General features: G+C 52.5%; 1 protein-coding gene across 1 annotated transcript; it reads left to right on the top strand.

The window, feature by feature from the left end:
• The first annotated feature begins 608 nt into the window (after positions 1-608).
• On the top strand, positions 609-24,644 carry LOC133342961 (uncharacterized). The gene is given in 11 exon segments (XM_061552364.1): positions 609-1,486; positions 11,483-11,630; positions 11,632-11,923; positions 13,454-13,524; positions 17,895-17,957; positions 18,435-18,577; positions 19,660-19,756; positions 20,133-20,285; positions 23,213-23,385; positions 23,989-24,154; positions 24,347-24,644. Coding segments are annotated over 11 exon segments (1,686 nt in total). The 5' UTR covers positions 609-1,322; the 3' UTR covers positions 24,563-24,644.
• The last annotated feature ends 626 nt before the right edge of the window (positions 24,645-25,270 follow it).

Genomic DNA, 25,270 nt, shown 5'->3' with positions numbered 1-25,270 from the left:
TCTAACTAATTACTTGGTCAACGAAACAACACTATCGTTTAAACATCGGCTCAAAGCAACGCGTAAGCGCTTGATAAACTGGTATCGTAAGCTTACTGAGAGCACGTTACGCGATGATGACTGAAGAGCGATTCACGTACTCACCACCACCCCCCCCTACGGAGTCGGTGACAAATGGTTTGGCCCCACCCGCCGTGGGGTGCGGTGTGGGGGGAGGGGAGGCCGCGATGGCCCCACGTGACCTCATCTGGTGGAGCGAGGGGGGGGGCTGTATAATTACTCCCCCCAGCCCCCCGCAGTGAGTCAATGATTTAATTGTCCATTAATTTCGGAAGCAATTGGACGCGGGCGTGTCGAAGGGTAGTGGGAGGACGTGCATTTAAATATCACGATGTTCCAGACCACGAGCGGCTGTTGCCGTTGCGGCCTGTTGTTGTTGTCGGGTTCTCCACAGCGCCGCCACGTGGCTTCCACGTGGAGAAGGAAGCGCATCTCACATCACCCCCCCAACACTACAAATGTGTGGCGTAAGAAATAAATAAACAATTAAAGAGACTTCCTCCACAACTACCCCCCCCCAACCCAACCCACCGACCCCACCTCGAACGGCAAATGGGACGAGACACGAGCTCAGTAGGGAAGTGTTTGGTGTTGGTGGTAGTGGTTGTGTTGGTTGCTTGGTGGTGGATACGACCCCGAGTCGGCGTCACGGGCCCCGGCAAGAGCACATTTTGTGCAAGTGTGACACGTGGAGCCTTAACGCGAATGTGACACTCGGAGGGGTGGGTAGGGGGGCAGCTTAGGTGCGCAACTTTGGGTCAAAAAAGTGAGCGATAACGATACGCGTTTGATACATAGGCAGCACACACAATGTGGTGAGCTTGTCCGGGTACAGGTGAGCGCAGGTGTGAGCACAGGTGAGCGTGTGTGAGCACAGGTGAGCGCGGGTGTGAGCGCAGGTGAGCGCGGGTGTGAGCACAGGTGAGCGCAGGTGTGAGCACAGGTGAGCGTGTGTGAGCGCAGGTGAGCGCAGGTGTGAGCACAGGTGAGCGTGTGTGAGCGCAGGTGAGCGCGGGTGTGAGCGCAGGTGAGCGCGGGTGTGAGCGCAGGTGAGCGCGGGTGTGAGCGCAGGTGAGCGCGGGTGTGAGCACAGGTGAGCGCAGGTGTGAGCACAGAACCCCAGTGCGGGAGTCGTAGTAGGAGTAGGAGGGGGAGGTCGTCACGGGTATTATAAATCCAAGAGAGAAGTTGCTCGGCAAAGCTTCGGCAGCAGCTACCCAAAGGGTTCCTTGAGCTACGCGGGGAGTGTGGAGCCGAGCATCATGAGTCCGTCTCCTCGCCCGCCGCTCACAGAGCGGCCAGGTGCGGCCAACGCCGGCGACGGCGTGGTGGTGGTGAGTCCTGGCTGCGGAGACTCGGAGTGTGTGGGAGGGCATCATCCACACGCCGTCTTTCGCAAGAACATCTTCAGCGCGGCCAAGGCAGGGTAAGGATTCGTTTTGAAAAAATATTTTGTGGGTGGTGGGGTGGGGTAGTCTCCACTTTAGACGATTTTCATTTATTCATCCTCCCCAAACCCTCCCAGATCCCCCTGTATTTGAAAGTAACATTTTGGGAGTGCGTCTTATAATCCGGTGTGTGTGTGTGTGTAATTGGGGTGGTCGGGAGCGGTGGTGTAGTGGTTAGCGCGACGCTGCGCTACGAACCCGGCGACCCGGGTTCGATTCCCGCTCACGGCACAACACCGGTGATGATTATTTGAACCGGTTCTGGGCCCTCCTCCTAAGGTCAAATCGGACTTGAATGAGTACCTGGTGCGGTGCGTTAAGGATCGCCACTGGGGAGACAAAGGCGGCCGGGCGTGGTGTTGGTTGGCATCCACTCCCTATTGTGCCGTGCCGGTCTTCATAGGTGCTGCTCGCTAACAGCACTTGCGGCAACAGTCTGTTGAAGCTATAAGAGGGGTCTTTGTATATATATACTCTTGTGTGTTGCGAAGACCAGATTTGTCGAGACTTCATTGGCACGAGGAAGACATTTTGGGTGCGTCTTACTTTCCGGGCGCGTCGTATAAAACGATGTAACACTTTTTTGTGTTCCTGGATAGTAAAAGTGTTATTTCGTAATTGCTTATGCCTGAAAAGTATAGAAAATGGCTGTTATTCCCCACAAACTTTGCTTTTGTGACCAGGACAGTGATATTTTTAAATGTACCTTGTGTCTTTTTGTTGACAAAGTGAGAAAAAACAAACATATGAATCAAAATGATCATGTTTTTAAACTAAAGTAATAAAAAAATGACTACAAAAGATTTAGAAGTGAGTAGTTTTTCGAGATTTACGATTATACTGTAAATCACTTTCACGAATCGGCCCCCAAATGTCGTCTCCCATCATGTGCTCGTTTTACTGTCCTTGGTAGCGGCGTTCAAAGTCCAGTATATCCTGGTGGAAGCGCTCACCTTGCTCCTACGAGTACTCTCCCATGTTCTCCTTGAATTTATCAAGATGAGCATCAAGGATATGGACTTTGAGGGACATCCTACAGCCCATTGTGTCGTAGTTCTTCACCAGAGTCTCAACCAGCTCCACATAGTTTTCGACCTTGTGATTGCCCAGGAAGCCACGAACCACTGCGACAAAGCTATTCCAAGCCGCTATCTCCTTACTAGTGAGCTTCTTGGGGAATTAGTTGCACTCCAGGATCTTCTTTATCTGTAGTCCGACGAAGACACCGGCTTTGTCCTTTGCCTCGGAGAGCTCAGGGAAGAAGTCTTGAAGGTACTTGAAGGCTTCCGACTCCTTATCTACAGCTCTAACAAATTGTTTTATAAGGCCCAATTTGATGTGCAGTGGTGGCATCAGCACCTTCCGGGGGTCCACCAGTAGCTCCCACTTGACGTTGTTCCTCCCCACAGAGAACTCGGTCCGCTGTGGCCAGTCCCGCCTGTTGTAGTGCGCCTTGGTGTCCCTGCTGTCCCAAAGGCAAAAATATCAGGAAATCTTTGTAAAACCGCCTTGGAGACCCATCCGGAATGCCACCATTTTGAAGTCTCCGATGACCCTTCCAAGCGTACTCATACATCAAGGCGTCCAGCAAGGTCTTGATGCTGTTGTAATCCTCTTTGAGGTGCACCGAGTGAGCCAGGGGAAGAGACGGGTACTTGTTACCATTATGGAGCAGCTCGGCTTTGAGGCTCCTGGATGAGCTGTCAATGAAGAGGCGGCGACACTCATTCTGGTTACAGGCGATTCCGATTGCCTCGAACAGACTGATCACATTGTGGCAGAAGCAGAACCCATCTTGACAGGTGAAGAAGCTGCAAAAAGGTTGGTGACGCTTCCTCTGATCTGCGACCTGCACACTTTCAATCAACAAGTTCCACTGCTTGAGCCTAGACGTCAAAAGCTCGGCATTTGTCTTAGTGAGACCACTATCTATGATCAAGTCGTTGAGGTCTTTTTGGTTGGGGTAGTATTGGTTTCTCTCCCTAGCTCCACCTCTGAAATTGTCATCTGGATCTACAACGTCTTCCTCGCTCTCTGACTTGCTGCTCTCTTCTAAAGACTGCTGCTCTCTCTCCGGAGGAGTGGGTACAGGGAGCTCATGGCAGTGTGGCACCGGGGCGATGGATGAAGGAAGGTCCGGATACGTGATAGCAGGTGCATTCTTGCCAGTCTGACGTTTGGAAGGGTCATCCAGCAGTGAATTCTCCAGTTCACCTCCCTCCCCGTCGCCTGGGCTGCGGGCCCCTGGTGCAGTTGCACTGCCTACACGCTCAAAAGCTGTGCCCACGGCCTCGAATTCAGGTCTGTCACAGCCACTGGGCCTTTGAATGTACAAGTGAGGGCCACTTTTCAAAAGCTGTAATCTTACACCTGCGCTCCTGTCACCAGACACTTGACCGGGAATTTAACTCGTACTGTGCTGAACACTGCAGCCGAGCCTGGGCCTGACAATACAGGGCTAGTCTATATAAACGTAACCCACCAAAACCCATCAGCACCATCAGCCATGGTTAATCCGCTGCTAAATGAAGCCTTTCCCTAAGCCGTAGCCGAATCGCACGATCCTGCGATGTAACATCCATCCAGCTTGTGCACGCGAGCTAATTTCATGTCTAGTGGTGGTGTGCTAATAGGTGCTCGCTAGCAGCGCATGCCCCAACGGGGTGCAAGGCGGCAACCCAAACGTGCGGCATGACCAAATTAATTCGTTCATTACTTCAGTCATACCCATACTTAGCCAGGTTAGGGTCAATTGAGACAAAGGGCGTGAATTATTAATCGTGCATTCATGACCTGTGTGGTGTGGATTGCGCATGTTAGTCCTGTCAAGTTTGAATTTAAGTACAATAAATAAATAAACACTAATCTACAGCCCTCTGCCATTCCACTGCTTGACGAAGGCCCTCCCTATGCCACGTTGGTCATTGCGGTTGTTTGACCATACTTCACCATGCTGGTCAGTGTGCATTGGTGAATAGTGGCGGGGGAAGGTGAGAAGGGGTCCAGGACCGGCTCCGATATCACTCGCCACTGACGTTGGCCATGGCTGGAAATTGAACTCTGCTCACTGGGTTCACGCCATTGGGGACAAACCACTACTCCATCCCATAGTTTAGTTGAGTTTCCTGACCGTATGATTGCAGTTATGAGATGTCTGAGGGTCCACTGTGTATCATACATGTTTTTCCTCAAGTGGATTTTAAGATACTGCTATTAACCGATAAGGCTTTAAAAGGGGTCGCTCCACATTACTTGCAGGAACTAATACATTATATTCCATCAAGGTCCTTAAGATCTTCTGATTTCCCAATTGGTCAGCACTCCCAGGTCAAGGTTGCTCTCTTTTTGATGATCGGGGCTTTTGTTAGCATGGCACCCAAACTATGGAACGCCTTGCCACTTGAAATCAGGGCAATCGGAGTCGGTAGATATATTCAAGTGTGCTTTGAAAACCCATCTCCTTATACTGGCCTTCCCTCTTTAGTTTGGTCGGTTGCCCTGGTTCTGTTTTCGTTTCCTGCTTTTCATGCATTGCGCATTATACATTTAAATTATCACTAATCACTTATCTGTTCTCTGATCCATGTGTTCCTCTTTTTGTCTCCCAGTGTAATTCTCATCATGCATCTCTCCTTGCTTCACTGCACACATTTCAGCTTCACCTTCCATTCTCTTTGTCGGTGTCAAAACGTTTCCGATCCATGTCATAGCTTGCGATGGGCACTGGTTGAAAACTTTCCTGTTCGGGTGCAATGGTACATCGCTTTTCAGAATCACATAAAAAAATTGAAAATCACTTCAACACCGCTCTCATTCACTTCTTTATTTCATAATTTTGATCCTGAAACTCAGCGCCGCTACTGTCAATTTCCTGCCCCTCGTTTGCAAGTCCAGGTTCAAGGTCTTCCTGTTCTCCTCTGCCTATGGACTGTCCTATAAAACAAACATGGCCGCTGTTTCCGTACAGTCTCTCGATAAGGAAGAAACGTGCGTTTTAGAGAGTATTTGGCTACTCGAAATTTCCACATAAGCCACCTCTTTGAGCTATCATTTGTGTCCAGGTCGCTTCTGAAAAAAAGAGCTATATAGTTCTCAGTGGGCCTTACCTGGTAAATTACAAAAAAATAGTTTAGTTTTTATATTTGTTTAAGTGGTCACATCGTTTAGACTCGACTATAAATACGCTTTCATTGTGCTGCGTTGCACGTTACGTTGTTGTTACGGTGCGTGTCGGTCTATTCGCAGCTATCCAAGCATCTCCATGCTGTCGGTGCCCTCGCAATCAATACTAACCACTCGCATCCGTTGTGTAATTATCCTGCACACTCATTGTTTGCCCTTCGGCTTATTACGCACACACGACCGCCAAGGGCAACGATTAATAAAGCCTTTTATTGTGTTGACATGAACGGTCTTTATTTTATTGGCACACGTTCGCGGTTCTAAACTGTGCAATGTTAATATTTGATCGTGGTTGCCCAGATCGCCAACGGCAAACTCTCTCTAGCTCTCTTGCATCACGTCCCTACGTTTCGCTCCGCGTGCTGGGAGCTCGTTGAGGAACTGGAAGGGAACAAAAACAACCCCAACCTGGAACTGGATTCGGATCGTGAGGAAGCTCCAGGCACGCGGAGTGAAAACTTGGGACAACGCGCAGTATAACCACAAAACGCATCGGAGGGGTGCACAGCCCCAACCGCGAGACCCTAGGCCAGGGGCGGGGAACCTTTTTTCTGCCAAGGGCCATTTGGATATTTATAGCATCATTCGCGGGCCATACAAAATTATCAACTTAAAAATTAGCCTGTTATATTTGGTCAAACATCTAATTAACTCGCCCCTAATGTGATGGCTGGAATTGCTTCTCTTTGGCGAGGCGTGTGATGTTAGCTGGTATTGATGATGTTGCTACTCGCAACTGCTTTTCCAGGTTTGCTCCTAGATTTATTGAATTTCGAGCCCGGCAGGACCATACCAAATGATTTTCGGGCCTTATACGGCCCGCGGGCCGGACGTTCCCCACCCCTGCCCTAGGCAGTGGAACAAATGCCCACCACCGACTCGCCTGGGTGAGTGGTGGCGAGTGCCGCCTGTTAATGTAGGGGAAAGTGAGCCAATGCTACACACCTTTTACACCTTGCAATGCAAAGTAAAGGACACTTGCATTTCGCAAGGTGATATGAAACCAACCCTTTAAGATCAACCTAAAACACGGCCTTGTTTTGCAAGGGTGTCTCGGGGTCAAATCACGAGTTTAAGTACGAAACCATAGGAGTATAACAAAGCATCGGTACCAATAAACCTGAACGACAAAAACACCAGAAACTGCAGTGAAATTCCACGATTATGTCTGGAACAACATGACTCGGGTGAGGAAAGCGCCTGGGATTTTTTTTTTGTTCAATGCCGGGGCGCGAAGAGGCCTTCGTTCAGCAGTGGATTGACGAACGGCCGTAAACCAACGTTCACAATTGCTGCCACGAGCTTCATTCGAGCACAAAGCACCGCGAGTGACGCGTGGCCGGGTAGTTGGCGCTGACAATGGCACCGACGCGGTAATCGCCACAGACACGCGGGCGCACACCCACGCGTGTTTGAACGCTAGTTGCCGTTCTTTCTCCGACGGACGCGCACGGCTCTGCTTGTTCGCGCATGAACCGAGCCGAGACTGGTGATGGGGGCCGGGGGGGGGAATACGGCTACGGTTGCCACCTCCTGTGGCTACGAACAAAAACATTTGCGTGTGTATGTATGTTGAACTTCTTTCGCACCGTACGTAGACAACCGTGCCAATCGGAGGTACGGGCGAAGGACGTCAAACTAAACGCAAAAAAGCAGTTCTAAAAGAAAGGAGTTTCCAATCTAGCAGAATATCTCACAATACCAGAAGAGCGGAGAACGACATGTAAATGCATCGTCACGGGTCGCGTGTTATTATGCAAATGGTGAAAAAAAAACAAATGAGGCTTTTAACGTCCTGATAGATTTCCGAGGACAGCTGCCTCAACAAGAGGACGATCCAGGGAAATGCTGGACAGGTGGCAATCCTAAAGGGGGCACAGCCCCCGGCAAGCTGACAGCTCGTAGATTGCCGATGGCCGTACTGACAGATGGGGACAATGCGAAACAAACTGAACTCTGACTCTGCTGATGAGACCCAGAAGGTTGAAACCAGCCCAGAGTTTGTTCACTTACACTAACGTCGCTGTTGACTATTGGTCGGCAAAGCCAATAAGGCAATAGGCTGAAGAATTAAAAACTGCTTTATATGTCGAGTGACGGAACAGAGTTTCTGCATGTATTAGATTTTACCCATAATGCTCCACAACAAGGGATACTTAGTTTGTATATCTTTAAAGTTATGGCATTGGCTAAACAGTCCAATGAAGCAGCACCCTCCTGACCAAGAGCCCTGAGACTCAATGGGCCTTTCCTGGGTAAACAATCGACACGATCATCCAGCAGTTGCTGTTGATGCGAGGGCTGACAATTATTCTTGTTATATGTAATTGTGTAACACGCCAAGAGACAAACGCTTGGAATTACACGGCGAGACGGGAAGAGGCACGCGCGGATCGGAGGAACAAAACGCAAGTCGACTTGCGACGAGTTAAGTGGGCACGGGCAGGACACGTCACCTCTTGAAGCGTGATGGACTGTGGTTGACCCTATCGATGGAGCGGCAGCCAAACAAGGCAACAGGCCCGAGAGGCGACGTGGGCGCCCGCCGCGGTGACGGAGCGATGAAATAGGCTCGCGTGGGGAGCTACGCAGATTGTTGCATCCCAGGACAAATGAGAGACTGCGATGGCTTGGCAGCGGATTGACAATTGTCTGTACCTTGTACCAGGAGCGAACGGGCGCTTTGAATTGAGATTAATTAGTTGGCTCGGACAGTTCTAGCCTACTGGCGCAAACACACCATGCGTGTGTGTGTGTAAATACATTGTGCTTTTGTCTTTGAGTACATCGCACAGCGGTTAGCGCACTGCGCTATGAACCCAGCGATCCAAGTTCGATTCCCGTTCGCGACCAACATCGGTGACAAATATCTGATCCGGTCCTGGGCCTCCCCTAGGTCGACTCAGCCTTAATTGAGTACCCGGTACAGTGTGTAAAATCGTCAGCACTGGGGGGAGACGAATGCGGCCCGGCGTGGTGCTGGCCACCCGCCCCCTCGTGTGCCATGCCGGCCTTCGTAGGTGCTACACGATTAACAGGACTTGCCCCGGCAAGTCTGAGGCTGTACGGGGCATGTTTGTCTCCTGTAATTGTGACTCCGTGATGCTGCACACTGTATAATCGGCACACGTGCAATTAACGCAAATCTCTGCCTTGTCTGCCAGTAGGGATTTGACGGCGGCGGCGGATGTGACTGCAGATTTACGAGCGACACGGCAGTAATACCATGCGCTGTCATCATCGTTGTCGTCGTCGTCATCGTCGCCGATGACGACGATGAAGGCCTCCCCCAATCCATCGCCATCTCCTCGTGGTCCAGCAACGAGGCGGCAGGCTGGCACAGTGATAACACTTGCGCCTCGCAGCAAGTTGCGCCTAGGTTCGATTCCCCCCCCAAGCAGAAAAAAATGGTGATGTGTGTGGCGGGGTAAAGTGTGGGTACCCCTGCCTCTTGTAAGACGTCTGGTTAGGTGCTCCAGTGGAGGCCCTTCCAGCAGCAGTGACGTGAACAATTAATTGCAGGGCTGCGCCTTTACCAACTTTTGCTGATACCTCCGTTATCAAGATGGTGTGTGGTCAGCTCTTTCAAGGCGGTGTGTGGTCAGCAGTTTTGTGAAGTTGTCAGTCTTAAGGTCGAAGTCGCCCAACGCTCGTTTTCTCTGTTGGGCAGCGGAGCATCTGGGCTATCAATACTAGTGAGCCAGTGCTGAGATTGGCCCTTCCGCCAGCAGTGATGGCAGGAATGCACCTTGACCCACCTGTACCACAGGCAAGTAAAGCCAGACCCAGGTCGCACGATGGGACACGGACCGAGGCTAGCACCCATACTAATCCCCCCCCGCCTCTGTCTCCTCCCTGCAAGGCTTTTTTTTGTGAGTCTCAAGTTTATGCAAAAAAATAAAAGCGCCGCAAAAAAAGCAAAGGCGTTGGGCGCGCGAATAGAATAGATGAGCGACTCGGACACCGGCCTGGTCCGCTTTCAACACGGCTGGGTCTGTGTGGGAGAGAACGACCACCAGAGTCATCGCTTTTTCTTGAAAGTCAAGCGGAGGAGCCTTGGCGTTGCTGCGTAAGCCAAACCTCCCAACCCCCCCCCCCCCCCCCCCCCCCCACACGGAACGTGGTGGCGTCGATGCGAGCAAGTGCATCGCGATCGCCGACCGGACACTCGATTCCCGTAGCCGGCTGCCGAGTTGCGCAGTGATTTATCAACGGTGCACCCTCTCGCCCGCCCGCCCGCCCGCTGTAATAATAGGCGGGATGCCCGGAACGCCCTCTGATGTCAGACTCAGAATTGGAATATTTATTTGTACAGATGTCCAGTAGGTGCGGGTCAGAATGTTACAGCAACAAACGATACAAAAACACGATAGGGATGCAAAGTAGAGGAAAGGCAAACAAATTGCCAAAAAATATACAAATAAAACGAAACTATTTTTATTCTACCACTTCAAAGCCCCACCCATGGTCGTTTGCATCTGGCCAACCTCTCGAAGCTCACATTTTGACAACGAAAATAATAACACAAGGTTGAGAAAAATTCTTACTAGAATTTATAAACTGCAGAGACTTTAACGGAGATTAAGGCCACCAAAGGAGATGAGCACGACTGCGTGGTTGTTGAAGCAGACACACTTTGACTTATTTGTCGACATCAGGAAACCATCAAGACATTTGTTTACACATTTATATCCATTCATCGGTCATGGCCTCTCCATGCCATATTGCTCACGAGGGTTCATTGACCAAACTTTACCCCGCTGGTCAGTGAGGGTTAGTGGCCCTGGACTGATTCTGGTGAGGCCCAGGTCCGATTTGGATGTCGGATCACTGATGTTTGATCGTGGCCAGGAAATGGACTCGTGTTTCCAGGTTCATAGTGCAGTGTGCTAACCGCTGCGCCACCGCTCCACCCCACATTTAGTTGTTTTAAATCGGACGGAAAGAAAATTATAAAAATGGAATACTGTCATGGCATCACTATGGTTACCCAGGTCACACTTGTGAAGAAATAATCTCAACGGGCCCCAGGCTGGCTTAAGGACATGAGTTTATTTATAATAATAAACCATCGTGCATTGTGTGGACTGTATGCGATAATTGCATATGCATTTAAAGTACATTCGCATATGGCCACGGCTTCATTTCACCCGGAGCTGTCCAGAGCTGAGCTCTGGAAAATATTTCCCTGGGGGTTTGAGGGCCACGGGAAAATATTCCGCAAAACATTGATCCATACATATGAATTTTACTCTAATGTACTTGCAGTCAATGCCATTTAAACAAACCATGATTAATAATAATCCCACGTGGATTGCAGAGTGGCAGTTACGATGCAGGAGGTCGTGGCACAGAAGAAAGTTGGGTCGGGGAGGGGTCATCGCCGTGGCAGTGAACGGTCTCTCAGACTGGAAGTTGCTCATAGAATCGATGGACCGCTCGATATCGCATCGAGCCATGGCGCACACGCGAACTCCGTCCGTGCGCTTGGAACACGATACGCAGTTTCTTGCGCCGTGTGTCGCGGACCGTTGGCTCGGCCAACCGTCTTCATGAAGCCGCCCCCTAAAGTTCCCATGGTGTAGTGTTTTTTCCCCGCGGCTGACGGGTGCGGTGCATCGGAATTCGCATGCAGTGCAGTGTGCGATCGATGGTGCCATAGTTTGCGCACTGGACGAGGTCGCCAGTTTGAATCGATCTCTCTTGGCACACCAGATGAAACAACGGTGCAGGTTTCTTAAATCCTTCTCCCCCTGGGGGGGTGGGTGCGATCTTTGTTTTTGCGTGACCAGGAACCTGCCTCTGTGCCAGGAGATCGTGGAGTCGGAGGGCATCGCGAGCCTCTCTCGGCGCGATGCGGCGGGCCACACGGCCGCTCACTGGGCCGCCCTGGGGGGCCACGTCACCGTGCTGCGGTACTTTGCCGAGTGCGGCAGGCGGCGGTGGCGGCGGCGGCACGGGCGCGACCCTCGCGGTGAACGCGCCGAGCGACGCCGAGCCGGGCTCGCGGCCCATCCACTGGGCGGCCACCAACGGGCACGTGGCGGCCATGGAGGCGCTGCTGGTGGCCGGCGTGCCGATCGACGAGCCGGACCAGCGCGGGTGCACGCCGCTCGTGGTGGCGGCGCAGTTCGGGCAGACGGCGCTCGCCGGCTACCTGCTGGGGCGCGGCGCGGCGCTGCAGGCCTGCGACACGGAGGGAGACAATGCGCTGCACTGGGCGGCGTTCAAAGGTTGTTGTCGTCATCGCCGTCGTGTTTTGTCCGAATGGTTTGCACCGATGTAATAATCGTGAATGGAACGGCGGCAAAAATAGTGCCGAAATGACGGGCAAATACTTCCACATCGCAGGGGAACCGTAGTAGCGACATGATGATAGCTGGTGCCAAACTGTGCCACACGCGCCCCTCCCGCATGGTCTTGTGGGAGCCCTCAGTATGTCTTCCAACATGAGGACGTACCGATAAAGATATTACATTTTTTTGTTTCTCTTTCATTGCCGTTCTGATAATGTACATGCACGTCATCGGAACGGGAAAGGGTTAATTAATATTATGCTTGTTTACCAAAATACAGGCGGTCTCTGGTTTACAAAAGTCTAAATTACGATGATCAACATTCATGACAATTATATAATGTCATCATGGATCAATTTGCAACGCAGAAACTTTAATTCACGACGCAACTTCCGACACTGAACGCATTTGAACGGAGTCGGTCCGGATTCCGACGTGACTTGGCGTAGAGCTTTTGTTATTCTCGAGTGTTTGTGTGGATCTTGAACGAATAAACACCGTTAAATATGACCGATTTTAAAAGGAAACATAAACACATCAGCAAGCGATGTTTTTTTACTGTTTGTACTGTCGACGGGGACCGCCTGTAGATCCGGAGCAAATCCCGACCGAACGTGAAAGTGGGGAGGACGCTCACGCTCAACATGGGGTTCACGGATGGATCACCGTGCCGCTGTTTCATCTCCTGTACTGGTGCCAGATTAATTTGTCTGGCCGTGTCAGATGGCGAAGGGGGGGGGGAGGGGGGGTCTTGTTGGAAAGAGTTGCGATGATCCATCCGTGTGCGCGATGTTTTTCGAAGCACGCTTATGTTTGTGACCAAATTGCCGGGAACTCCCCAGATCTCGCCAGCTCGCGGGAAGCTAAGCTGGGTTGAGCCCGGATAGACTTTGTGTGGGTGGTCGCCATGCATAACAGGTGTTATAGGCTTCTTCTGCGGGGCCATGCGGTGGGCAGCAGAGGCCTGGTCAGGAAAATCTATCGTTGTTACTGTACCTATTGCACCTTGCCTTCGCCACCCCGCACTGACCAGCGTGGTGAAGTATGGTCAACCCCCAAGACCAACAAGGCATGGGGAGAAGCCTTCATACAGCATTGGATTAACAAAAAGCGCTGTACATGTGAATGCAAAGGGGCATTACTGTAATTTTTCTTAATAATTAATTAATTATGTGTATGTATGTTGAACTTCTTTCGCACCATACATAGCCAACCCGTGCCAATCGGAGGTGCAAAAATCGTTTTCTCAAAAACAACGCAATTTCAGATTTCAAAAAATGTCGATGGCCTTCGGCCCACGATGACGAGCACACGTCGAGATATTGTAAAACCGGGCCGGCGCCCTTGCGGCTCGACGCCGAGAGAGTTTGTGGCAAAAACGGCAACAAAAAATAAGAAACCGGCGCGGGCGTTTGGCGGGTAGCGTGAGCCGAGCGTCGCCGTGTGTGACGCTCTTCTCTTCGGCAGGGCACTGCGAGCTCACCCGCCTGCTCACCTACTCGGGCTTCAACCCCCGGCAGACGGACAAGTTCCAACAGGTGGGTGCGGGAGAGCCGCGACAGCCGCCCCGTTTCACGCGCGCTTGGGAAATCCCGTGGGTGCGTGCGTGCGTGTGTGCACTTGTATGTAGCTTGCGCGCGTGTGTACGATCGCTGCGGGGAGCGGTAGTGCAGCGGTTGGCGTGCTGCGCTACAAACCTGGCGACCCGGGTTCGATTCCCGCTCACGGCCAACACCGGTGACGATTATCTGAACCGGTCCTGCGCTTCCTCTAGGTCGACTCGGCCTCAAATGAGTACCTGGTGTATTGGTGTGTAAACATCGCCACTGGGGAGACAAAGGCGGTCGGGCGTGGATCTGGCCACCCACCCCCTCGTGTGCCTTGCCGGACTTCGTAGGTGCTCGCTAACGGCACTTGCCCCAACAGCCTGCAAAGGCTATTCGGGGGATATTTTGTGCGCGCATTGTGAACTGCAAGAGGCTGAAAGTAGAAAGTGATCACAAATGCACGCCAAGGGAGTTGAATTGCAAATACACGTACAGTTAACGGCGGCACAGTGCTGGGGGACATGACCTTTGTGTTGGTTGACTGTGTGGCCGTTCCAAGCATTGTGGAGTGTGGGTGAACGCACACGTGTGTGTTTGTATTGAGGGCGGTTGTTCAGTGGTGTCTCCAAGCGCTGCGCTGCAAACCCGGCGACCTAGATTCGATACCCCAGTCATGGTCTAACTTTCGTGGCGAATTCTATCTGAGCCTGCCCTGGGCAGGTTGACTTGGCCTTAAATGAGCGTTTGGTGCAATGTGTTATTATCAGTCACGATGAAGACAAAGCTGGCTTTCTTTTCTGTTTGCCACATGACTCCCACGTGTGCTATATGCGGGCACTAATAGGTGCTCGGTGACAGCACCAACCCCAACTCACTCTCTCTGGCTGAATGGGGAGTCGTTCTTTTATGTATGGAGCAGTGGCGTAGGTCTGAGCACATTACGCTATGATCCTAGGCACCCGGATTCCATACCTGCTCTTGATTCACTCCACTGGTAGCAATTATAAACTTTATTTGGTTTGGGCCACTTGTAGGTCAACTCTGCCTAAAATCAATATCTGGTAAAAAAAAAAACATACTCCTCGTCTGGTGCACGAGGTTCTGGCCACAGCAGATTCTTGGGCACTGTGCCAGTCATAATAGGTGCTCGCTAACAGCACTTGCCTCGGCGGTCTGTCTCACAACGTAAGGTGCTCGCTGTGTTTGTCTTTGTGTGTGCAACTGGAAAGGATTGGCCAGGCGGTGTGGGGGCGGAGGGGAGAGAATGTTGTCCTGGCAGGTATTGAGGATGTGGCGAGACTCGGGCCACGGCGATGTTAAGATGACCTGTCTGATTTGGTCGCCCGGGTAACGTGCACGGTAATTGCGTAGTCATGTGATTGTGTTACACTCGGAGACGGGAAGAGGCGGAGCACACGTTTCAGGGAGCAGATGCAAATCTGAGACGTCGTGTTGTACGAACTTCTTCTTTGGCGCCGTACATCGCCAACCGCGCTAATCGGAGGTGCGGAGAAAGGACAACAAACTGAACACAAGCAGTTCTAAAGAAATGCGTTTTCAATCTATTATTATAAAAGTGCACAGTTCCAGTGGCTTCCTAATATTGGAAGGAAGAGCGTTCCAGACGGCCGCAGAAGCGCATCTGAAAGCGCCGCGCGATGCGGTGACCGCCGTCAGTGTTCGATGGCCAGTCACAAGTCGCCGCTGTGAGGATGAGCAGAGTTCGCGTGATGGTGGCTTATGCGACTTGACGAGATCGGCAAGGTATCGTGGTTCAGTTGCGGCAAGAACTTTGTGTGTGTGCCACGAGTGCGACCTTACAATGTGTATCGCTTGGCATCCGGAAGTCAATCCAGCTCAGCGAGCACTGGATGGGCGGACACGGGTGGTGTTGAGTTATGACCAAGTTGTAAAGCGGGCTCGTGCTGGACACGCCATGGCTAGTGGAGGGAGGACGATGGCCTATGGACGAGACTAACGATGGAACGGCAGCCAAGGGGGTGGGACACGGCAGAGAGCGCACGTTCGCTGTGGAGACGGAGCGATGAAATTTGCTCGTTTGGGGGCGAGGTGGCTTGCCGCTCTTCACCAAACACGCACTGACTGGCGTGGTGAAGTATGGTCAACTATCCCATTTTTTTAATGATCACAAAATAAAAAATTATGAGATGAACTGCATGAGGATAACTCTCTATGGGCAAATCTCAGCAAGTCACTTCTTTTGGTTTGTGAGGCAGCATTTGTGTTTACATTGCCAAGGAATGTCAGCAATGCTTCCTCAGCGACAAATCCATGAAAAAATGTTGAATGCCCAGCTCTACGAACACAAACAGACGCAAGTAAAATATTTGTACGAGCCCGGCCTACGTGTTCCTATCGAGTCCTGCGCCCACACTCCTTGAGGGTTCCGATACTCTGAGACGGTCCTTCCCTTGCAGCAGGTTGAGTCTCCGGAAGGAAAGGGGAGGAATTGCTCGGTTCGGGAAGCGATTGTAAAGTTTAAAAGCAATACAGAAATTAAAGTTGTTACGATTGATTTTTATTAAATGATACGTATAATCTTCTTGGTTCTTTCGGTAAAGTCACGTAGAAGGGAGATAATAATAAAAATAAAACATAATAAAATAATTCTCACGACGTTTCGGCCACAACGCAAGCAGCCGTCCTCAGGTGAAGACCAGGTCTTTCGGGGAGACGCTGACGCTGAAACGTCGTGAGAATTATTTTATTATGTTTTATTTTTATTATTTTATTATCTCCCTTCTACGTGACTTTACCGAAAGAACCAAGAAGATGAATCCCTGCAGTCACGAAAGCTTTAAATCGATACGTATAATATTATAATAATGTTTAAAATAGTCCGTGTGCCGATTATGGGCGGAATATTACATGGCAGGATCGTGAGAGGTGGTGAAGGTGGCGTGGGAAGGCCTTCATCCAGCAGCGGATTGACCATGGCTGATGGTGATATAGCGGCCTCCCCCGTGCCGTGTGGGTCCGCGTTGTTTATCACTATTGCGGAGCGAAGGCGCCCGACTCCAAATCGGCATCGTTGAAGTTGTAATTGTTAATGAACTAATGTTCCTTGATTTGTCAAAGTTATTACAAGAACTCGGGGTGGGGGGCGGGGGGGGGAACGAAACTATCAGAAGGAGGGAATTGAAAGGTGGAGCAGTACGAGGGAAGAGAAGCGTTGTGATCTGCGGTGTGTCGGTATATTTGTTGAACTTCTTTCGCGCCGTACGTAGTAGCCAGCCGTGCAAATCGGCGGTGCCGGCGCGGTGGTGGAACGCAGCGTGGGCGAGATGACGCGGTCGGTGTGTCCGGTCGATTGGTGCACCGCCGCCGACGCAGCAGCGTCACCAAATGATTTTCTGAATAAAGAAAAAAAGAAAGGACGACCGTGGGTGGATCGTAGTGACCGGTCACAGCAGAGATCTTCAGTCTGTCGGCTGCGCTCGGACGTTGGACAAAGAGGCGGTGGCTTCGTCGGACTGCCCGTGTCCACTGCGTGTTCGGACACGCGCGGTAGCAGACCCAAACACGAAGCGCCCAATCGTTTAGGATTTATAAGCTGGCGCGGCGATGGTGACAGCGGCGGTGGCGCGTGTCGTGTCGTCGCCGTGACCATGGAGGCGACCTCGAGGGAGGCGCTCCGAACAGAACGGAGCTTTCTGTTGGGCCCCCGCGTTGGCAGGACCCCCGGCAGACCTGGTCCGCTTTTCGTCAAAATCCGAACCTTTATTTAGACTCGAGGAATCCGATGAGATGTCCAGTCAGAGCGAGTCAGGACGTTGGCGTTTGGTGCACCACTGCTGGCAGAAGGGCCACAGCCCCTCCGGGAGGGCATTTTGGCCGACTCTCTTTTATTATTGAACATTGACGTATGTTCTTGCAATATTTTCGATACGGCGGGTGATGCAGTTTCTGCGCCGATTTTCTATTCCGCTTCATCGCCGTGCTTTATTTTGATTTGTTTTCGCTTTTGTCATTGTGCTGGACGCGGGTCGTTCTCTTGCAAGCGAGACTCATCCTTGCTTTCTTGAGTTCATACTTGGCGAAACAGAACAAACCTGAAACTCATAATAACAACAACAAAAATACATTTTGTTCCATAAATAAGGATGCACTGATTTACTGACGGCATTCCGGTAGTGCGCTCGTGGTACGAGCGACAAAATCGCGTCCGTAACGATCCATTCGTTTACAAATCGTGCAAATTTACACCCACGTACGCCCTTGCGAAACAACACCCATCCTGGCTCTCTAGAAAAGTGAAACGAAACGAGTGGTTTTCTAAGGCTGCGTGCGCCGGACGTGACCTTGTGAGTGTCTGTTCTGTTCCCCTGCGTGCCGCACAGACCCCGCTTCACCTCGCCGTGCTCAGCGGGGACCTGCTCACCGTCAAGCTGCTCTGTGAGCAGGTATGTACCGTGGGGGGAGGGGGGGGGGCACGCATGGCGTGGGGGGCACGGGGGTGTGGGGGCGGTGGGCAACCGCGACCAGAGCAGGGAGCGGTATCGGTGAATCCAGGAAAGCCTTGCCGAGTCTCGAGGCTTGTTGTCGGGGAGGTCCCGCTACATCGGAATGTTTGGCCGATGCTGTAATTTTACTGAGCTCGCGTGGCTTCGTGCGGGAAGCCAACCGGAGGTGCCGAGAGACACGCGCCCCAACGCTCTCACCAGGGGCGGGCGTGGGGGAGGTGATACTCTGAAACGTCTGCCGCACAGACGGATTCATGAAACCCTCCTTGTTGCACTGCCATCTCCCAGCCACGTCGCAGCTCGCTAGGAGGGGGTGACGGGCGGGGGGGGGGTGTGAGAGGCTTCATCCAGCAGTGGATAGATGCATCGCCGATACTGATGATCTCCGCGTGCGTGCGTGCGTGCGCGCCCGCGTAGGATGAGGTGGAGCTGAACGTCATGGACGCGAATGGGAACACGCCGCTTGCGCTGGCCCAGGGCCGCAAGTACGGGGACATCGTGGCCTACCTCGCCAAGGCGACCGCACGCTCGCGCAGCCTGCTCCAGTGCTGCGACCTCAGGTGCCGCACCGGGAATCGCCATCCTGGGTCAAGAGGTCAACTGTTGGCCAACCAATCAATCGAGCTCAAGCGATCACAAATGAATGTTCATTTAAATATGACGTCAAAGATTTGATTGTACCTGCAGCATTCATGATTAGGAGTTGGTTTCAGAAGCAGGGGGCATTGCCACTAAGCTCCCTCCACCCCCCCACCCCTCATGATTTCAAACAACTTCTAGGACCCACCAAGAGGTCGGCGCTCGCTGATACCAACGTGCAACTTGCAGCGTAAAGTGTCGTCCATTCCAGTAAAGCCAAACTCCCTAAACCCTTGAAAGGGCATTGTAGGTATTCATATTCCTGGTTCTTTCGGTAAAGTCAAAATAAAAAATACAAATAAGATTTTAAATAATGAAAGCAAAACACCCACGACGTTTCGATCGCAACATAAGCGGTCTTCATTAGGCGGAGAGACAAGAGGGGGCAAGCCTCCAAATGTAGCAGCTACATTGTGGATTCTTTGTTATTATTATTTTCATTTTTTTTCTATTTAATTTTTTATTGTGAGTTTTTTGCTTTTATTATTTTCAATTTATTATTTTATTTTTATTATTTTTTTTATTTAAAATTATATATTTTTTATTTTTTGTTTTCTATTTACGTGACTTTACCGAAAGAACCAAGAATATAAATTCCTGCAGTCACGAAAGTTTGAAGGCCTTGTAGGGCAGCGAGCAGAATCTGCATGAGTGCGTGGGGAGGCAGATGAGGGCGGCAGCGTCGAGGTAACGGCCGTGGATGCCGCGAGATTTCCGCCACGAGTTCCGCGACAGGGCTCGAACACACGTGTCACACGCACGCACGCGCTGTGCGCGAGATGTGTCGCACGCACGCGCTGTGAGCAAGACGTCAGAGCCAATTCCATTGGTTCTTTCTTCGCGGAGGTTTTCGCGACCCAGAAATTACGATTCGTAATTGGGCTTTTTGAGTCGGACTATTTGGTCATTGCCGGAACTCGATTCGAAGATCGTATTGTTGTTCATTGTTGCGTGGCTTCTACCTCCACCCCCCCCCCCCACTTCCTCCCAACTCCACATGCAGGAGCCTGGTACTGGGGCCTCCCGGGAAGTCAAAGGCCCCCGTGATGTTCTTCTACTGCACGCTGCTGCTGTGGGGTTACCCCACGTACGTCCTCCACGTGAGTGCACGGCCGCGCACACTCCACCAAGCTGTCGCTTCTCTGGTAACCTCGCTCTGCAGTTGCGTTTTGACTCCTTGATCCGTGTGACTCTTTACATTATCTGTGTTTGTGTGTGCTTTTAGCTATGGGAGGGAAAACAGGAGAATCCATAGGAAAACCTACACAGTAGAGGGGGAGAACATACAAACTCCACGCACAAGGGCACCCGGGTCGGCATTCGAACTTAGACCCATCTTGTGGCGCGGCACCAGTGCTACCGCAGCGCCAGCCCGCCGCTCTCCTCCACCCCTTCCCGCTGGACCATCGTGCCACCTCCGACCTGACTTCGTCGCCCCTTTGCCCCTTTGCCCCTGTCGCTCACGGTCCGATCCAGGTGCTGCCCCTGACGCTGCTGGAGATGAAGGCCGTGAACGTGACGTTCGTAGCGGGGAACCTGGTCATGTGGTACTCCTTCCTGCGTGCGTCACTCTCTGACCCCGGGTTCCTCCCGCAGAACAACCCCGACTACGACCACGCCATCAAGCAGGTGCGTGCGCCGTAGCCTGGCACAAGCGCCATGGTGACGTCACCGCCACTCGGTGGCGAACGGCAGTTTTCGTCGTCGTCGTCGTCGTTCGTTGTTGTTGTCGCGTCATGCGGCTGGGTTGGGGAGACCCATGGCGCTCAGACCGTGGACACGCTCGAGGTGCAGGGTACAGCCCTGCAATGTCCCGCTCATGCCACCGCTGGCAGAAGCGTCCCCCCAAGAGGGGGGGGCGAGACCCAACGGTGGGGGATCCCTGCCCCTCCCCGCTCCTCCTCCTCTGGCGAGCGTGGGAGAGTGCGCGAGCGGTAGGCCGCCGGGAGATTGTGCCGTCGGCATTTCCATCGTTGGGTCTCCGGTGAAGTCACGTGGTCCAAAGTAAAACCAGTACGATATTTATTTCCTGGAATTATTTTCTTTTACCGAGCTTTTGCTTCCGTTTATGTGTTTTTAAAATCGGTAAAGGTGCAGCCCGGCAATTGTTTTCTCATGCCACGGCTGACGGGAAGGGCCTCCATCGAAAGGGGATATTATGACCTTCTCTTCCATGCTTGCCAGATATATTGGAAGGGGTGGGTGTGCCCACTCGCCGTGGTGTACCCAATAAAACTGCAGGATGGATGGAGGCTATGCGTAATAAAAAAAACACCTCTGTGATATAGGTTGCTGTGGGGCTACGCTGAGGGCAGCAAAAGACAATGCAGCAAAATCGATTGTTATTCTCACCACCTTCAGGAACTCTGACCAGCGTGGTGAAGTACGGTAAAGCAACCCGCCCTGCAGGGAATGGGGGGAGGGGGGGAGGTGTGGTGCCGAAGATGAGAGGCCTGCAAGTCTCAGAGGCGCCGCTGCAGAATCGGCTCTCGTTGAATCGTCATCCCAAGCGGTTCGGCGATATCGCCGCCCTTCTGATCTTCCGCTCCGACTAAGTGCCCCGTCCATTTTTTAACAGCTCTCAACTAAGGTTGAAAGCCGTTAACGCGTTGGCTCTGTCTGTCTGTCTGTCTCTCCACCCGCCCGTCCGTCTGTCTAAATGGAAGGGGTCGCGATATGTCTGGTAGAGACGAACCAAAATGAACGCAATGTTCCTATTATTCGTGCCACTGCGCTTTGGCACTTTCCCGAAAAGAAAGAAAAAAACCCGGTCGAATTGATCAAAGTGTCGCCCGAAATTTAAAGACGCGCAAATTGAGCACCGAAAGGACAAACGCGTGCCAGAAATCGTTTATGGAATCCATGCGTGCGCATGATTTTTCTTCCTCGTTTTAAATTATTTTTCGTGTGTTTTTTTTACCACCACGGCGTGCGCATCTACGCGAGAAGCGGGGGTGATTAATGGCGTGGCCACTGAGGCGGCTGCGGCGGTGGCGGCGGCGGCGTTTCATGTAGCCGCCGCCTTAAGGACGACCTCAAAAACCCTCCGCAGACCCCTCCCTCGAGCAGTGCCCACTACCCTCGGTGCAGCCTCCAAACGCTCTCTCGCTCCCTGAGCGCTCCTCTGCACCCGCTCCCCCTCCCCGCCCTGACATCATTCCCCTAGCAGCTGAGACACTGCTCAGCAGATAAACGCCAAGGTCGGGGAGATTGACCGACACTGCCGGCCATCAAATTTCACTTTGTGCAGTCTCCTTAACGACACGATTTGCGTGTCGGTGGGCAGTTAGTAGCACGGTTGTAGGGTGCATTGAATGTAGTCTGTAGGGTATTGAATACGGGTGACATACACTGCTATCTATAGCATTGCGTGTGTGTGTGTGTGTGTTTCACTTGGCCTCAAAACGCACCTTGCCTGGTACAAGCGCTGTGGTGAATGGCAGCTGTCAGCATTTTTTTTTGTATTTATACATTTAGATATCTACTGTACAATAGATGGATTGTACAGTAGGTGCCCTGGTTGGAATTTTGACATGTACAGACAGCACTTTGCGATCTTTCGATGCAATGCGCTGTATAGAGATAAATTATGAGTATTATTATCAGTGCATTCCGAATTTTGCATGCTGCATCATCTAGGGTGATTTCCGCCCCCGCATACAGTATTCAAGTGACTTAATCATATTTATAAATGTATCAAATGAATCAACAATGTGTGACTTACCCACACGTGTGATTCTGGTGACTTTCGAGCCGTTTCTATTTTAATCCGGCCGTGTAATGTCCTGCATCACCAGAATATTTAAATCCATTCTGTCCCGATCGACTTCACCCAAGCTCTATGGGCAGCCGTGGTTTCCCCTTTCAGCAAAAAAAGAACTGGGAGTGAAAATCCAGGGTGGTCTCTGCCAAGATGGAAATGTGCCCTTGAAAGTGACACTCGTCTAAATAATCATCAACATCAATTGTGGTCAATCCACTGTTGGATTAAGGCCTCCGCAATGCGTCGCCATCCCATCGTGTTCTGACTGCAGGTGAAAGGTCATTCAACTATTTTCTCGGACGACGATCCGTGATGATGATGATAATGTCTCGACTACTAAACTAGGGTGAAATGCATGACAGCGCCGATATCAGGCTAAAGCTGAAGTCAAACGTTGCTGTTTTCATGCTTTGCTGTTGCTTTACACTGTCTTTGTCTGTAACTAAGTAAACACATTTACATTCATAGACACACCTATATATATGTAAATGCCATGTTCGGTCTTGCTCAGCCCCGCTTCCTCGAGGACATTAAACGCGTACATAACGGCCGTCTCGCTCTGCGTCCTCGGTCAGGCTCGTTGGTTTTAGTTGGCGTCAGTCGGCCAATGCTTTGGCCGGCCCCCTGGCGAGCAGCTGTAGCCATCGTCAAATGCGGTCGACTATTGTCGGTGCGACAAAAACAGTTAAAATGAGAAAGAGAAAAAAATCAACGAAAAACCGCTTCATCTCGGCAATATTTCCGTCGACCGACAAAATCGCCAACCGCTCGTGCGCGCGGAACGCCTGCACAGATGGCGCGGTACGCGGACTGCGAGCACGCGGCGTCGGCGCTCAGCCGGCTGTGCCACACGTGCCGCCTGGTGCGCCCGCTGCGCTCCAAGCACTGCCGCGTGGCCAACCGCTGCGTGGACCACTTCGACCACTACTGCCCCTACGTGTACAACACGGTCGGCTTCCGCAACAGGTAAGGGCTGGTGTGACTCTGTGCGACTCGGTGCGACGTGGTGCTACGCGGTATAACGCGATGTGGTGCGGCGCGACCCGGCAAAGGGACTGAGACGGGGGAGGTGGGGGGGTGGCAGTACGAACCAGGGTGCCCCCCCGCATTAAGCCAGCATAGACCGTCAGCATTTCCTGAAGAACTGCATTGTGGTCCTCTTATCTAAGGTCACCGCCCAAATACATTTGAGCAAATGTGAATGACCGACAGGCGGCAGCGATAGATAACTGTGGACCAGTGTCGTCATTCGTCAGCACGGTAGGGTCACCAGTGCTCGCTGCTGCCAAGTCTGCCTCTGGGAACCGTATTTGTGGAGTGCCCACTTCCACATGAGCTTGGCCAGCGGCCTGCACTTCTTCTGCTCATGGTTGGCTTTGCTTGCGATTTACAGATTTTTACTTTAGCCAGGTCCATGATGAGTTGCGCAACTCAATCGTTCTCTCAAAGAATTGTGCAACTTAGTCACCTGCCATGCCGGGCAGGGGAAGTCGATTCCAGTGGCAGGGAGCAAGGAGTGAGAAGGACCGAAAACGGGAAGGCTGATGCTCACGGCGCGTGCCCCAACAGGTTTCACTTCCTGGGCTTCCTGGCGAGCATGTCGTTCAACTGCTGGCTGGGCGTGCACATGGCGTGGTCGGTGCTGTCCTGGTATGGCCGCGACCTCCTCCTCTTCGCCGGTCTCCTCTTCCTCTGCGTCTTCGGCACCATCTCCGGCGGCATGACCATCGCCTGCGTAAGCCGTGCGGCGCCGCGTCGGCCTCGACGGCGCAAAGTCGTTCGTAATGATAATCGCTGACGGCACTTTGTCAATCCACTGCTCGTTTCTATTTCACGTTGTGCGATGAAGAAGGGAGGTTACCCGACACGCTGCCTCTGATATCTATTTTCCCTCTCCCAAACGCCCCCCCGCCCCCCCCCACCACAGCTGTACATGGCGGGCACGAACACGACGACCAACGAGCGGATCAACGGCATGCGCTACGACTACATGAAAGATGAGCACGGCCGCTTCTTCAACCCCTTCGACCGCGGCGTCGTCGCCAACCTCCTGGAGTTCGCGGGGGCCGTGCGGCCGCTCGGGGAGGCCGAGCTGCAGCGGCGGCGGCGTCGTCGCGACGGCAGCGGAGTCTCGCTCGTGTGAGCCACGGCCGCGGTGACGACGACGCCGCGGCCGTCGCCTCTCGCCGCCGTCGCCGCACGGACGCCGGAGGAGCCCGGGACGAGCGGGGGGGGGGGGGGTGGAGGGGGGGAGCAGTGGGGGTGGGGGGTGGAGCTGGCAGGAAGCAGGAAGGAGCAGGGGGAAGCGAGAAGCGGGGGAAAGCTGGGGAGAAGCGAAGAGCGGGGAGGGAGCGGTGGAGGGGGGGGGGGGGGCATTGGAGCTGGCAGGAAGCAGGAAGGAGCAGGGGGAAGCGAGGAGCGGGGGGGAAGTGAGGAGCGGGGAGGAAGCAGGGAGGAACGGGGGGGGGGAGCAGGGAAGGAGCGGGGATGAAGCTGGTAGGAACGGAGGAGTGGGAAGGAGTTGGCAAGATTGAGGAGAGGCGAGGAGGAATTGGGAGAGGCTAGGAAGAGCACGGAGGAACAAGTGGGGAGGAGACATCGATTTCCTCCGTGGATCCAGGACGGAACTTCGGGGAGCGCGTGGGGAACAGGCTGAAATCAAAAAGAACCAAATGTAAACGATCTGCATCCAGCGTGGACTTTGCCGTAAGCAGCAGGTGGCAGCTATCAGTGTTTGTCTTAAGAGCGCAAGCAACCACGATCCTTACAACTCTTGAGCAATGTACAAAGGCACAGACATTATTTCGGATGAATGTTAAGCGTAATTAATGATCACATGCGTATGAATAGT

The sequence above is a fragment of the Lethenteron reissneri genome, chromosome 16 (assembly GCF_015708825.2).
Source record: "Lethenteron reissneri isolate LAM-NWPU_2019-01 chromosome 16, ASM1570882v1, whole genome shotgun sequence".
Classification (NCBI taxonomy): domain Eukaryota; kingdom Metazoa; phylum Chordata; class Hyperoartia; order Petromyzontiformes; family Petromyzontidae; genus Lethenteron; species Lethenteron reissneri.
The sequence above is the reverse complement of the archived record's forward strand: the minus strand, read 5'-3'. Positions and strand labels throughout refer to the sequence as shown.